This window comes from Eleutherodactylus coqui, chromosome 1 (genome assembly GCF_035609145.1).
Source record: "Eleutherodactylus coqui strain aEleCoq1 chromosome 1, aEleCoq1.hap1, whole genome shotgun sequence".
Taxonomy (NCBI): domain Eukaryota; kingdom Metazoa; phylum Chordata; class Amphibia; order Anura; family Eleutherodactylidae; genus Eleutherodactylus; species Eleutherodactylus coqui.
This window is the reverse complement of record NC_089837.1, coordinates 512,575,416-512,592,152: the sequence shown is the minus strand read 5'-3', so window position 1 is coordinate 512,592,152 and position 16,737 is coordinate 512,575,416. Positions and strand designations below refer to the sequence as shown.

Genomic DNA, 16,737 nt, shown 5'->3' with positions numbered 1-16,737 from the left:
ACACGGCAGACAGAGAGAGACACACACACGGCAGACAGAGAGAGACACACACACGGCAGACAGAGACGCACATGACAGACAGACGCACACCCACGGCAGACAAAGAGACGCGCGCACACGGCAGACAGAGACACACACGGCAGACAGAGACACACACGGCAGACAGAGACACACACGGCAGACAGAGACACACACGGCAGACAGAGACACACACGGCAGACAGAGACACACACGGCAGACAGAGACACACACACTTGGCAGACAGAGACACACACACTTGGCAGACAGAGAGACACACACTTGGCAGACAGAGAGACACACACTTGGCAGACAGAGAGAGAGACACACTTGGCAGACAGAGAGAGAGACACACTTGGCAGACAGAGAGAGAGACACACTTGGCAGACAGAGAGAGAGACACACTTGGCAGACAGAGAGAGACACACACGGCAGGCAGAGAGAGACACACACGGCAGGCAGAGAGAGACACACACGGCAGACAGAGAGAGACACACACGGCAGACAGAGAGAGACACACACGGCAGACAGAGAGAGACACACACGGCAGACAGAGAGAGACACACACGGCAGACAGAGAGAGACACACACGGCAGACAGAGAGAGACACACACGGCAGACAGAGAGAGACACACACGGCAGACAGAGAGAGACAGACACACACACGGCAGACAGAGAGAGAGACACACACACGGCAGACAGAGAGAGAGACACACACACGGCAGAGAGAGAGACACACACACGGCAGACAGAGAGACACACACACGGCAGACAGAGAGACACACACACGGCAGACAGAGAGACACACACACGGCAGACAGAGAGACACACACACGGCAGACAGAGAGACACACACACGGCAGACAGAGACACACGGCAGACAGAGAGAGACACACACACGGCAGACAGAGACACAGAAACACACGGCAGACAGAGAGAGACACAGGAACACACACAGCAAATAGAGACAAACACACCGCAAATGGAGAGAGAGACACACAGACACAGAGCGAGAGACAGAGACACGTGCGGCAGGCAGAGAGAGAGAGAGACACCCACGGCAGGCAGAGAGAGAGAGACACACACGGCAGACAGAGAGACACACACGGCAGACAGAGAGACACACACGCACGGCAGACAGAGAGACACACACGCACGGCAGACAGAGAGAGACACGCACGGCAGACAGAGAGAGACACGCACGGCAGACAGAGAGAGACACACACGGCAGACAGAGAGAGACACACACGGCAGACAGAGAGAGACACACACGGCAGACAGAGAGAGACACACACGGCAGACAGAGAGAGACACACACGGCAGACAGAGAGAGACACACACGGCAGACAGAGAGACACACACGGCAGACAGAGAGACACACACACGGCAGACAGAGACACACGGCAGACAGAGAGAGACACACACACGGCAGACAGAGACACAGAAACACACGGCAGACAGAGAGAGACACAGGAACACACACAGCAAATAGAGACAAACACACCGCAAATGGAGAGAGAGACACACAGACACAGAGCGAGAGACAGAGACACGTGCGGCAGGCAGAGAGAGAGAGAGACACCCACGGCAGACCGAGAGAAAGAAAGAGACAAAGACAGAGACCGAGAGAGACATGCAAGATACTACTGCAGGATACACTGAATGTATTGGGTCTTTGACAGTAACATATACTATACTAAGTGGTGTAATATACCAACATGTAATATACACTAATTGACAGTTGCCATGTCCCCAGAACGTGGAAGACCGAGCCGTGGACTGTAAACTGTTCGAGCTGAATCCTCGGCTCAACAGTTCTTAAAACATTTGCAACCATTTTTCCAAGCTTTTTATTTGATCAATCTAGTAATATAAATACGTCTACAGGCTTTTATCGCACCACTCTTTGACCCCTTTGCAAGACCTTCGGTGATTTTGGTGTCTGGCTGTGTACCATCCTTACCACTGCCCTAAAATCCTAAAATTAGACTTTGATACAGCGAGTCACCTGTTACAGCAGGTCAAAGTTTCCAGTGCTAAGTTTATGGGCGCGCAGCTTAGTACGGAAGTGCGTTGCTAAGTGATGTTGATATGAGGAGAACAGCCAGTAGCTCAGCTCGCTGCTGTTCTCCTAACAAACTAATGCACGCTGACCCACGAATCACTCACCTCCCGGAGCACAGCTAATTCACTGGGAAGGTCAGCATGACCAGAAGAGAGCTGGTGAAAGCACTTCCCATGCACTAACAGAGTCCTTCCCTGCACAAAGTTTTGGCGCTCCTCCCTCCTTCTCTGCCGAAGGCACACAGAGCTGACAGCCTGTCAGACCCCCATCAGGTGAGAGCAGGGGATCTCTATGGGGAAAGCTGGCGCTCCTCCCTCCTCCTCTGCAGAAAGCTCTCTGAGAGCTGTGGGATTCCTCCTCCCCTCCACAGGTGGCACACAGCTCTAACAGCATAGCTGTTGAGAAAGACCTGATGGTCGATACACGTTCAGCGTCCTCGCATTTGACGTCAGTGTGTGCAATGCTCTTTTTTGCTAATAAAGAAGAAGTTTTATGTTTGCAGCTATCTTCCACTTTTTTCTTTGCTCTTTATTGGACTTCAGCTGCTTGTGACAGCTCTGTGAGGATTTGGCTCCCATTACATCTTCAGCCAAAACATTGAAGCACTGCAGAAGAGGTTAGCTCCGTATTTTTCAATTTTTTTGTACTCCTTTGCCTTTATGCATAGAAGATGACTAGAGCATATGCAGTTCATAATATCAGACACTTAGACATTGGAAATTATATAATTGAGAAAGAAGTAAAGACGTGCCTGTGTATGCTCTACTGTGTCTTGTAAGACATAAATAACAGACACTATTCTGCCACTAGGTGAAGAACATATTGGGATAAAAGTCCAGATGAATTAGTGTAATGGCCAATTTATACATAACAATTTTTGCTCAAAATTTACTTAAACGAAGCAAAGTGAATGATTATCATGAAGTCTTAATGTAAGTTAGCGACTGAATGACTAATAAGAATTGTGCACTTCTCGTCAGTCGTTCACTTTCAGCCTGTATAAAAATCAATCAGTGGCTCGTTCACTTCTTGTTATGTTTAAACCCTCCCAACTCAGTGTTTCATTGAAAAAGTCACCTAATATGTGATAAGGAAAAAGGTGACAGTAAGACAAGGCCTACACCCTGAAAAAAAGTCACAGGCATTACTGTTAATTTCTCATACTTCTTGAGACGTACTGATATAGTATAAAAGATGCCAATGAGCAGTTTCCTGAGAACAAGTAGACGGTATAAGAAAGAGGGTTAGTATGAAAACTTCATTTTTGAAGTCCACTATCTTAAAGGCATGCCAAAAAGGAAAAACCCTAATTCAGTCCCATGGGACTCTTGAAGTTGAGTCTAAATATCCATCTGGTCTCTACCTTTTTTGTGCATTTATCTCACCACCATGTAGACCCAACCTAATCTGAATGATACTCTAGAATTTAAATTATGTTCAAATCACCCCCATGGATGGTATTGACGTGCCTCCATAAAGGGGTATCAACGCTTTTTCTTATTATGCTAAGGTGTTTACAAATTTTAATACACAATTCTTGTATTGTTTCCCCCACATATAACATGGCAGAGTTGCACGTTGCCACATAGATGATACATTTAGTTCTACAGTTGATATGCTACCTGACATTATTTATTTTGTTGTCCTGAGAATTCCTCAAAAAGGTGGACTTGGTCATGAACAGACAATAGGAACAGTTACCACAGGGTTAGCTACAAGAGGAGTCCTCTATAAGGCTGGGATATTATATCAATGTGGCTGTGAACAAGAATCGTCCTAAGGTTCTGACTAGAGATGAGCGAGCACCAAAATGCTCGGGTGCTCGTTGCTCAAGTCGAACTTTCCGTAATACTCGAGAGCTTGTTTTGAGTAACGAACCCCATTGTAGTCAATGAGGGACTCGAGCATTTTTGTATGGGACCGATGCTCCGCATAGCTGATGACTTGTGAAACACCAGAAAAAAGTAGAAAGTCATGGAAACACCACAGAAACGGATAGGGAAGGGCAATGGCAGCATGCATGGCTGCATCTGAGGCTCCCAGGTCCCACTATTAAGCCAAAATGGGAGCAAGTGTCTGGCGTCACCACCCTAACAATTTACTTTGGACAAACCCTCATTAGCAAGGCATACCTTAGCTAAGCACCACACTACCTGTAACCAAGGACAATCACTGCCTGCGGGCAACACCTCTGCCTCTTCTCCTGGATTACATGCTGGCACTACTGTCCAGTCCACCACCCCCCCCCCCCCCAAGCACGATCCTGCGTCCACAGCACACACAAAAGTTTCCCCGTGCAGCGTTCAGCTGCCCTCATGCCATATGCTCGCTTCATAGGCACACCACCCTCATGTCTATTTATAAGGACGTACTGGATGAGGAGGAACCAGCGGCACACACTGCAGAGGGTTGGCAGGGCCAGGCAGCGACACTCTTTGAAAGTGTGGGCAATAGCCCACAATGCTGTTGAGAATTGATGATAAATTGACGTACGATCATCATTCCAATCCCGTGCCACCTCCGTCACAAAATTGTCAGAAGCCGCAAACGTGGGCATAAAGGGAACTCATGTGCCAGCACAGCACTTCTACACATCTCCACAATCCAGCAATACTCTGTGTTGGAAGCACGTGAGCGGGCCCAGGATCAGGCTCAGTCCCAGCCTCCACCTTGTGTGACCCAAGGTGCCGTGAGTTACATAGCAATGAAAAATCCATTTGTCCCCACACAATTCATTCTGTGTAGGTGTTAGATAGCTCAATACCGCAATGGAAAGTCTTTGAGTTCCTTGGACTTGCCTATGCTGTTGGTGCACAAAGATGGTATTACACAAGAAGAAATCAGAGCGCCCAAACATGGGCTAGTTTCACCCCGCCAAGGACCTCGGCCCTAGTCAGTCAGTGTGTTTGTGCCAGACAGGTAAAACACCACTATGAGATGTCATTGTGCACTCACAGCATAGGCGAGCCTAAGGAACTGAAGCATAGTATTACACATGAGGGAATCAGAATGCCCAAACTTGGCAGAGTTTCACCCTGCTAAGGGCCTCGACCCACATTTCTGCCCTAGTCAGTTAGTGTGTCTGTGCCACAGGTAAAAGAATGCAATGGGAAGTCTTTGTGCACCCACAGCATAGACGAGCCCCTGGACACCCAGAAAAGTATTACATAAAGAAATCAGAGCGCCCAAATAAGGCAGTTTCACCCTGCCAAGGACCTCAACCTCGGCTCACACCCTCAGCAATCGTGGGCATAAAGCGGACTCGGATGCTAGTGCAACTGAGAACATCTCATTAATGCAGTAATGCTCCTTTTGTTTGGCCCAAGCCAGTGTCTCAGATAACTGGGGTAACACGAGAGAAAATATATGTTGCTCAGTGCTGATCCCCTGTCACCAAGCAGGTGGAGGAGGTGGCATAACAAGGCCAAGAAACCATGAACCAGGTAAGACCCGCAATAGTCTGCGTGGGAAGTATGTGAGCAGGTCCAGGGTCAGGCTCTCTCCCAGCCTCCATCTTGTGTGACCCAAGGTGCCGTGAGTTATATAGCAATGGGAAATTCATGTGTCGCCACACAATTCATTCTGTGTAGGTGTCAGATAGCTCAACACCGCAATGGGAAGTCTTTGAGTTCCTTGGGTTCGCCTATGCTGTCAGTGCACAAAGATGGTATTACACAGGAAGAAATCACTGCCGGTAGACTGCTGGCGACGTGCTCACACTTCTTAATTGAGAGGTAGAGTTGGCGGAGGAGGGGGAGGGTTTGGAGGAGGTGGCATAAAACGCCGGAGATACCAACACTGAGGTAGGACCCGCTATCCAGGGTGTGGGTAGGAGATCAGCTCTCCCAGGCTCTGACTCGGTCCCAGCCCTCCACCAAATTCACCCAATGTGCCGTCAGGGAGATATAGTGGCCCTGCCCGCCTGTACTTGTCCACGTGTCCGTGGTTAAGTGGACCTTCCCAGTAACCGCGTTGGTGAGGGCACAATTTATGTTGCTGGAGACGTGCTGGTGAAGGACTGGGACGGCACACTGGGAAAAATAGTGGCGATTGAGAACCGAGTGGCGTGGGACCACCGCCCCCATTAGGTTTTTGAAAGCCTCCGTTTCCACAAGCCTGTATGGCAGCATCTCCAGGCTGATTAATTTGGCAATGTGCACGTTTAAAGCTTGTGCATGCGGGTGGTTGGCGGCGTATTTGCGCTTTTGCTCCAATGCTTGAGTTAGCGACAGCTGAACGCTGCGCTGTGAGAGATTGCTGGATGGAGTGAAGGACGCTGGAGGTGAGTGTGTGGGTGCAGGCCGGGAAGTGCTCGTGCCTCTCTCCTGGGTGGGGGATTGGATCTGTGTGGCAGGTTGGGGCACAGGGGAAGAGGCAATGGTGTGGCCAGGAGGCAGTGAATAGCCTTCGTCCCACTTTGTGGGGTGTTTGGCTATCCTATGCCTGCGCATGCTGGTGGTGGTGAGGCTGGTAGTGGTGGCTCTCCAGCTGATTTTGGTACGACACAGGTCGCACACCACTGTTCGTCGGTCGTCCGCGCTCTCACTAAAAAACATCCCCACCTTTGAACACCTAGCCCTCTGCACGAAGGCTTGCCACGAGGCGGTGCTTTGGGAAACAGTTGGGGGATTCTTCGCTTTGGCCCTACCTCTACCCCTGGCCACTCCACTGCCTCTTCCAACCTGTCCTGCTGCTGCACTTGCCTCCCCCTCTGAAGCCTTGTCCTCAGTAGGCTTAGCAAACCAGGTGGGGTCAGTCACCTCATCATCCAGCTGCTCTTCCTCCAAATTCTCTGTGCGCTCCTCCCTCGGACTTACTGCCCTTACTACTACCTCACTGACAGAGAACTGTGTCTCATCATCATCCTCACGCACAAAACGCTCTTGAGACAGTTGCTGGAAGTCCCCAGCCTCATCTCCCGCACTCTGGGAACTATCCAAAGGTTGGGCATCGGTCACGACAAACTCCTCAGGTGAGAGAGGAACCAGTTTCTCCCACTCATTGCAGGGACCCGAGAACAGTTCCTGGGAGTCTGCCTGCTCATCAGAATATGTCATATTCAGGGAGTGAGCAGGCTGGGAGGAAGGAGGAGCAGCAGCCAGAGGATTCAGAGTTGTAGTCCCTAGGCCGGGAGTAGTGGACTGGGTAGAAGACTGGGTGGTTGATACATTGCTGGATGCATTTTCTGCCATCCATGACAGGACCTGCTCACACTGCTAAAGGTCTACCACACGGACCCATAAATTGTGATATGAAGCTGGGGACCTAAGAAACTTGCCTCCCTCCTAATCCCGCAGCAGCCGGCTGTGATTCACCTGGACCAGGAACTCGGCCCGTGCCCACACCCTCACTTGGACGTCCGCGTCCACGTCCTCGACCCTTACCACTACTCCTCATCATGGTGGATTAAGCATAAAACAGGGCCCAAATTAATTATCCCACTGTACAGCACTGAAAACTGTGGCTTAATTCACCGCACACAGAGACTTGTAGATAGCGGAGGCTCTATGCTGTGACTAGAAAAAATTAACCCGCTGTCTTGCGCTAATACCTAGGGGTAATTTACTGCTCGCAGAGACTTGTAGATAATAGAGGCTGTGTGGAGTGGGAGAAGACTCTGAAGCCAGTGGATAGTGCTGGTAACTGCGGCTATCTCAACACCACCAAGGAAAGGGCATTGTGAGACGCTCTGCACAGCGGCAGAGCTGAAATACTTTGCAGTGGCCCAGGAAATATTACAGTACTGTTTAACGGTAAGACCTCTGTCTAATGCACTGCAGACACAGAATGGTATAAATGAAGTCGTTCGCAGTAGACTAGGAAATATATGAGTGCAGTTTCCCGGTGAGAGCTGGTTGTACGGTACTGCAGCCTGGGAAAACTATTACTGGAAGGCTGGGAACAGGCCTTGATGTGTAATACAAAAATGGATGCACTACAACTCTCAGCAATCCACAAGTGTAATGCACCCAGTCAGATGTAGCCCTAACATGGAGCTTTGTGGTTTTAGCATGGAGGATCAGGACTGTATAGTGTATATAACTTTCCATATAGAAGTGGCTGTGCCCCAACACTCTGTGTTATGCACTACAGACACAGAACGGTATAAATGAAGTTGTTCACAGCAGGCTAGGAAATATTTGAGTGCAGTTTCACGGTGAGAGCTGGTTGTACGGCACTGCAGCCTAAGAAAACTATTACTGAAAGGCTGGGAACAGGCGTAGATGCGTAATACAAAAATGGATGCACTGCAGTTCCCACAAGTATAATGCACACTGTCAGATGTAGCCCTAAGAAGGCCTGTTGGGGTTCTTGAAGACAGGATCCTACTCTAACACTTTCCCTATATCAGCAGCAGCTCTTTCCCTAAACTCTGCATAATACACTGCAGACTGAGAAAGCTATAGATGAAATGGCCTGCACAGCCCGAGATGGGAAAAAAATGGTGCACTACTGCTCCCAGCCAGCCACAACAGTAATGCACATGGTCAGATGTAGCCCTAAGAAGGACCGTTGGGGTTCGTGAAGACAGGACCTACGCTAACACTATCCCTGAATGAGCAGCAGCACTTTCCTAACCTCTGCCAGTGTGTGTCTGAGGCGAGCAGCGGGCGGGACCAGTTTAAGTACTCGTCGGTCACCTGATCTCGCCAGCCACTCACTGCTGTGGAGTGGGATAGGGCTGGCACATCGCAGCAGGAAGTGGTAATGCCTTCCCCGCATGTCTATTGGCTAGAAAATGGTGCTAAACATGCGGGGAAGGAAATGCAATTGACTCGAGTACCGCGTGGTGTTCGACTCTAGTAACGAGCATCTCGAGTACCCTAATGCTCGAACGAGCATCAAGCTCGGACGAGTGTGCTCGCTCATCTCTAGTTCTTTCCTCTCCTGTATGTAGTATGGGTTGTTTAGTTATGATTAGAGATGAGCGAGCACCAAAATGCTCGGGTGCTCGTTACTCGAGACGAACTTTTCGCGATGCTCGAGAGTTTGTTTCGAGTAACGAACCCTATTGAAGTCAATGAGCGACCCAAGCATTTTTGTATATCGCCGATGCTCGCTAAGGTTTTCATTTGTGAAAATCTGGGAAATTCAAGAAAGTGATGGGAACGACACAGAAACGGATAGGGCAGGCGAGGGGCTACATGTTGGGCTCAAGTTACCAGGTCCCACTATTAAGCCACAATAGCGGCAAGAGTGCCCCCCCCCTCCCAACAATTTTTACTTCTGAAAAACCCTCATTAGCAAGGCATACCTTAGCTAAGCACCACACTACCTCCAACAAAGCACAATCACTACCTGCATGGCACTCCGCCGCCACTTCTCCTGGGTTACATGCTGCCCAACCCCCCCCCCCCCCCCGCCCGCGCACGACCCAGTGTCCACAGCGCACTCCAAAGTGTCCCTGCGCAGCCTTCAGCTGCCCTCATGCCACACGCTGGCCTCATAGCCACACCACCCTCATGTCTATTTATAAGTGTGTCTGCCATGAGGAGGAACCGGAGGCACACACTGCAGAGGGTTGGCAGGGCCAGGCAGCGACCCTCTTTAAAAGGGGCAGGGCGATAGCCCACAATGCTGTACAGAAGCAATGTGAAATCCAATCCTGTGCCACCTCCGTCAGGAGCTGCAAACGTGGGCATAGCAATGGGGAATCCATGTGCCACACAGTATTCATTCTGTCAAGGTGTCGCATAGCTCAATCCACAGTGCAAGGAGAAAGCCGTCAGCGCTCTGCCCTCTACCCAAGTCAGTCAGTGCCTTTGTGCCAGACAGGTCAAACACCGCAATGGGAACTAAGTTTGCACCAACAGCATGGGTGGGTCCCAGGAAGCCACCGGCGGTACATAAATATATCCCATTGCAGTGCCCTGGACAGCAAAGCTAACGTCAGATTCCATGCAGGTGGGCTTCGGCCCACACTGCATGCCCCAACCTGACCGGGATTTTTAATTCATAGACACAGGCAGGTACAACTCCCTATTGTGAAGTCCGTGTGGACCCACAGCATGGGTAGCTCCCTGGAACCCACCGGCAGTACATAAATAAATCCCATTGCAGTGCCCAGCACAGCTGAGGTAACGTAAGGTTTAATGCAGGTGGGCTTCGGCCCACACTGCATGCCCCAGTCAGACTGGGGTTCTTTAGAAGTGGACACATGCAGTTACAACTCCGTGTGGACCGACAGCATGGGTGGGTCCCAGGAAGCCACTGGCGGTACATAAATATATCCCATTGCATAGCCCATCACAGCTGAGGTAACGTCTGATTAAATGCAGGTGGTCTTCGGCCCACACTGCATGCTCCAGTCTGACCGGGGTTTTTAATACATAGACACTGGCAGGTACAAATCCATAATGTGAAGTCCATGTGGACCCACAGCATGGGTGGCTCCCTGGAACCCATCGGCGGTACATAAATGTATCCCATTGCAGTGCTCTGCTCAGCAGAACTAACGTCACATACAATACAGGTGGGCTTCGGCCCACAGTGCATGCCCCAGTCAGACTGGTAATATGTACCTTAACAGTAACCGCGTTGGTGGGAATGTGGTGGCGACTGCGGACCTAGTAGCACGGTTTTATTTAGTTGGTTTTCGGAATGTGGCCAGGATTAAGTGGGCCGTGGCGGGGGATAGTGGGGGGGCTCTCTTGTTGTGTCGGTAAAGGTGAAATTCTTGGACTGCCACCAGACGGACCAATGCAAAGGGCTGGAACGTCACAGGAGGAAGTTGTAATGCCTTCCATGTCTTTCTATTGGCCAGAAAAGCACGCAAATGTCTCAGAGATGAAAGTGAAAGTAACTTGAACATCGCGTGGTACTCGCCTCTAGTAACGAGCATCTCGAACACCCTAATACTCGAACGAGCATCAAGCTCGGACGAGTACGCTCGCTCATCTCTAGTTATGATATTTTCCAATTAAAGAGTAAGAAGTTTATGCAGAAGGCAGCACCAGCATCCAGGAAATAATTGGAGTATAGGTAGATCACTTCATATCCATGATTTATTCACATACAGTGCCCAGCATGAACAATAGCGACGTTTCGACAGCCAGTCTGCTGTCTTTGTCAAGCTTGCTATGTCAGTCAAATGTACGAATACTTCGAATGATCTTCTTAACATCTGCCTCATTTTTGACATAGAATAAAACTATAGTTTCCGATACATGGATAGCTGAGCATTAAAAGAAACCATTAAAGCTTTAAAATCAAAATAATTTCTAGATAACATGTATAATGACAGTGTTAAATATCTTATTGTAAAGAGGAATTACCAATGCACCGAGCAACAAAAGGCTGACCTCGGTATGACAATATGCAATAGTGCTGCCATCTTGAGGTACTGAAATCACTGTGCCGCTTGGATAAAAATGAGTGTAGTACTGGACTCCAGCATGCTATCACATCGTATGAGATGTTTTATTCATCTCAGGGAGTTTTACATATGGTGAAAAAAATCAAATTATGAACATTTGAGAAAATTTTGGTGTTAAGCAGTACAAAAAATGTCTTCCTTCTGTAAAATTTGGCTAAGAAATGGCTCCAAAGTTAGATGCCAAGCCAGAGCTTTAGCCACAGCCAGAACATAAGCCAGCAAGCATTCCCTGGGCATTGTTTTGGGGCATAGTGCCGCCCTGTGCCTTTCTTTACATATAAAACTTTCAGAAAGAAGCTGGGGAGGTAAAGAGAATATCTACAAAGGTCTGTGTTTTGATTTATTTTCTTTGTCATCACTAGTGCGTTTCGTTTTTCAAAGGGGGAGCATCATTTTATTATTTGCCTCAGTGCCACTGGCGTACGGTGAGGGGCAGCAGGGGTCGCAACAGTGACCCGGCCCTTGCGCTGAGGGGGCCCCAGGGGCCCCGCCATATTCGTCATGCACAGTGCGGCGCTGTCGGCCGCATGATGGCTGAGAAGGGAGAGCATAGGAGAGACTGGAGGTAGTGCCGCAGGTCGGCAAGCGCAGAGGGGAGGGCTGTTACACGTGGAATCAACAGCCAATTACTGGCTGCAGACTCCCACAACACGGCCCTCCTACTGATAGGCTGCAGCTGTGAGTGGTCACAGCTGCAGTCTATCAGTCTCTGCCGGCCAGCGATTACCAGGGAGAGGGGCTGGTGCGGCTCTACTCACCTCAGGAGCGATCCATGCAGAGCCGGGACAAGGGACTGCAGTAGGACCTATGGCTGCAGATCACATGACCAGGCTCTGGTCATGTGATCAAAAGTCGGGACTTTCCATTTCAGGCTGCCCAGAGACTGCTGCAGAGGTGAGTAGAGGAGGAATTGTAATTATATATGTGTAGCTGGTATAAGTTATACCAGCTGTATATATATAATTATATACAGGAGATACACAGGTTACACCAGCATGGGACATACCACTATATACAGGATGTATATCCCCCTGTAAATAGTGGTATGTCCCATGCTGGTGTAACCTGTGTATCTCCTGTATGGAATGGATGGAATCTCCGGCCAGAGGTCCCGACGCAGATGTGAGACCGGCCTTACACCAGCATGGCCGATATCACTGTATACAGGAGATGTATATACTTATACATCTCCTGTATGTACCATGCTGGTGTAACCTTGAGATCTCCTGTATATAATTATATATGTACAGCTGGTATAAGTCATACGTCTCCTGTATATAATTATATATCTACAGCTGGTATAAGTTTATACCTCTCCTGTATATAATTATATATCTACAGCTCGTATAACCTGGGTATATACTGTATATAATTATATATGTACAGCTGGTATAAGTTATACCTCTCCTGTATATAATTATATATGTTCAGCTGGTATAACCTGGGTATATAGTGTATATAATTATATATGTACAGCTGGTATAACCTGGGTATATAATTATATATGTACAGCTGGTATAAGTTATACCTCTCCTGTATATAATTATATATGTACAGCTGGTATAACCTGGGTATATACTGTATATAATTATATATGTACAGCTGGTATAAGTTATACCTCTCCTGTATATAATTATATATGTACAGCTGGTATAACCTGGGTATATACTGTATATTTCAACACTTTACACACAACTGAAAAACGCATCAGAAACCTGCAGTTTAAAAACCGCATGTACTGGTTGAATCCACGTGCGTTTTATAATAGTGCATGTGGTTTTTGGATGTGATTTTTAATTGTGGTTCAAAAATGCAACAAAATTCATGAACACAGTCTTAGGTCGGCTGCACACAACCGGGTTGGATTCTGCATGCGTGAGCCCGCGGTGGAATCCAACCCTGTGCCCCGCTGGCATCAGCGTATGGCTGTAATTTCTTTATTTTTTCTGTACTGCGTATAGTCCACAAGGCGAGCCGTCGGACCCGCGCAGTAGTTTTTTTTTCTTTTAATCACTGACTTTCCAGCGCCATCGCTGGGAGATGACGCGGGTGCCTGCGACTTTTCCGCAATGTCAGGGCAGCGGGTCGCACAGCTTACATTGAGTTCAATGGAGGCCGTCCGTGCAGAATCTGCACTAAAATACAGCATGCCGTGATTTTTCCTCCGTGAGCGGAAAACCGCAGTTGATTTCTGCTCATGTAGAGGAAAAATGCTTTCCCATAGCATGCTATGGGCGGTACATGCTGCAGAATCAGTAGGCGGACGCCCGCTCCATATTCCGCAATGCAGATCCAACCGTGTACAGCCGGCCTTAGGCTAATTTCACACGAGTGAGTCTGATATTGGGCCGTGAAACTATGCCCCATATCACACTCGCCAACGTGTGCTGTGCACATGGATGTGAGGGGTTGTTGTGTTACAACCAGCTCATATCATATCATCATATTCTCGTGCGATGCAGAGAAAAAACAAAAACATCGCTCCTGTGTATGATCGCATTCAAAACAATGTGATTCGTTCATATTCATGTGCGATTTGAGTGTCTTGCAACACACAAATCTCGCACAATTTTTGCGGCCGTGTGAAAGCAGTCTATGACATTATCAACAGGTTTTTACATAATCAAGGAAAGGAGTCATGATGAGAAGGCTTACGCCAAGGGTCTAGATCATGTATGCAAATTAGCACGGTTTAGGTATAGGTACGGGTACAGATGGAGGGAGGGGCCCAGCTGAACTTTTGCACCCGGGCACCTGAGACTTTAGGTACGCCCCTGCCCAGTGCATTAGGCTGTCAAACACATGTTGGAAAGAAAAAAGCAATGTGGAATCCGACACTTTAAAGCCCGTGTGAATGAGGCCTTATACTGTATGTACAGAGGAGAAACCAGTACAGCAGCTGGCAGCAGGTACTCACCGCACCAAGACATTTATCATCTTCTGATTTTGTTATACATATAGGAACTTTCCCCATAGTGTTCATCTTGAAGCAACACCCGCTATCACACTGGTCACTAGAATAACAGAAATCTCCAGAGTTCTAAATGTAGATCAAAGGAAAGAAACGTTTTATCAATTCATTTATAAGGTTTCACATTTATGTCACATAAAGAAGTGTGCTTTACAAACATTTTTTGACATGTCACACAGACGTGTAAAAAGCTTTAATCACAAGGGCTGCAGATGATTAGACCCCACTGATTGCTAAAAATAAAGCAGCCGAAGCACTCATACAAGCTCTGTCACTGTTGGTCCGCTGAAGGTGAGCCCATAGACTTTGTATTGGGCCTGTCTTCAGTTTAATAGCAAGGACAGCAATCAGATGAGCCCTTTAGCTAACTTGTTCTAGCAATCTGTGGGAGTCTCAGCTGGGGCATATCTAAGGGCTCAGGGTCCTGGGTGCAAAAGTTCAGCTCAAGCCCCTCCCACCTGTACTTGTACCCGGACCTAAAGCATGCTGCATAGAACTGCAAAACAAATTTGCATACATGATGTAGCCCCTTGCCATAAACTTTGCAAACATGACTGATTTCCTGGACTATGTAAAAATTTGTTTGCGTCCTTTTAAACTGGGTTCATGTTTTTCGTTACATTTTAGAATCATAGTTTCTAACAGCTGTACATAATTATTATAGCTTTTACCTGTGACTTTGTCCACATGAAATTTGTACACTTTCTAGATGATACAAATTGTAGCTATCTTCAGAATTATTATGCTGCTAATTAGGGATGAGCGAACGTGTCCGTTACGGACACATCCGCACCCGGACACCGGCTTTGCCGAACACTGCAGTGTTCGCGCGTAAGTGTCCGGGTGCCGCCGGGGGGCGGGGAGATGCGCGGCGGCGCGGGCGGCAGTAGCGGGGAACAGGGGGGAGCCCTCTCTCTCTCCCTCTCCCCCCCACTCCCCGCCGCACCCCCCTGCGCTGCCACGGCGGCCCCCGAACTTTTTCGCCCGAACACTGAAGTGTTCGCAAAGTTCGGTGTTCGGGCGAAAAAGGGGCGGAGCCGAACGTGTTCGCTCATCTCTACTGCTAATCCATCACTAATTATCTTATGTTATAAACCTTTAGCTTTCATTATCAAATATATGGTGTTTCTTAATTATATAAACCATTCTCATAATATCTGTATTATGAAAGGTCCTTTAGTAATCCGGATTAGTGAAGGACCTCTTTGTAAACTACATTCTCATTATTACCTTCGCATTATTTCTAGTACTGAATCTTTAGATTTATATTGTAATTCTTCTCCTTCAAATGATTCAACAAATGATCATTAATAGCAGCTGCTTAGACATTTTTGGGAGTTACAATCCCACGCTCACATAACCAATTTATGGGCTTCGATTGCGATGTCAGAGATCTCAGGGTTTACCTTAGCAGTCAATTCTGTAAGAGATGTCACCACTATGGCTAAGCTTGGTGTTATGATGATCTTACCTTCAAGGGTAGATTTTCTCTATCTCCTATTTTAAGTAGCATCTCAGAAAAATGTCCATCGGAAGCATCACTTCTTAAGAGAACTCTCATATTTGTTATAATGGTGAGCTTCTGAATATGAAGCAATAAATATGAAGATTTTAAACATAAACATACTCCTTCAGCTTGTGTCCCCTGGGCATGACTGGTAAAGTTTTCCAAAAGTCTCCAGCTGAGAGAACCGTAGTACTCCTTCTTAAGTTATCATTTACCCTTTTATCTTTCAGTGTTCTACTGAGAACTTCAACTCCACCTTTATGAGCCATGGTGCATTCCTCCCATACTATTAGCTTAGTTTCTTTCAGCATCTGTGCCTTATTACTCCACTTTGATATATTGCACAAAGGTATCTTTACATGCATCAGATTTAAGGGCAGTTTAAAAGCAGAATGAGTTACATTGCCTCCATTTAGTAATGTGGCAGCAATGCCAGAAGAGGCAACAGCCAAGGCTAACCCCTGATCTTTCCATATTCTAGCTAATACTAGATTTAGGAGCCTCCAGGAAAACTTTTTGACTAGTGCCCTTCTAGTGCACTTTCTAAAATCTGGTTGTAAACTTGAAACTGTACTTAAGTAAACAAACTTTCATTGTCAGATTCAACTTGTGTCAAGAAAATTGTGCTGTAACTGATTTCTCAGAATTAATGACCAATGTTCAAGCTGTGATGAATGTAAAATGTATAATGCAGATATACCAGGGAAAAAAATTCTCTCCCCCTCTGCATAAGACTTTAATGACCACTCAGGGTAGAATGTGAATTTAATGCAGTATCGGCATACAGGGAGATACCACAG

At 47.6% G+C, this 16,737-nt stretch overlaps 1 protein-coding gene across 2 annotated transcripts in view; it reads right to left on the bottom strand.

Annotated features, from left to right (window-relative positions):
- LOC136588577 (uncharacterized) overlaps positions 1-16,737 on the bottom strand; it is a 126,082-nt gene that overhangs the window by 42,902 nt on the left and 66,443 nt on the right. For both annotated transcript variants that reach the window (XM_066587932.1, XM_066587923.1), the window contains exon 4: positions 14,377-14,499. In XM_066587932.1, the coding sequence (XP_066444029.1) occupies positions 14,377-14,499 (123 nt within the window). The remainder of the gene's footprint in view (positions 1-14,376; positions 14,500-16,737) is intronic.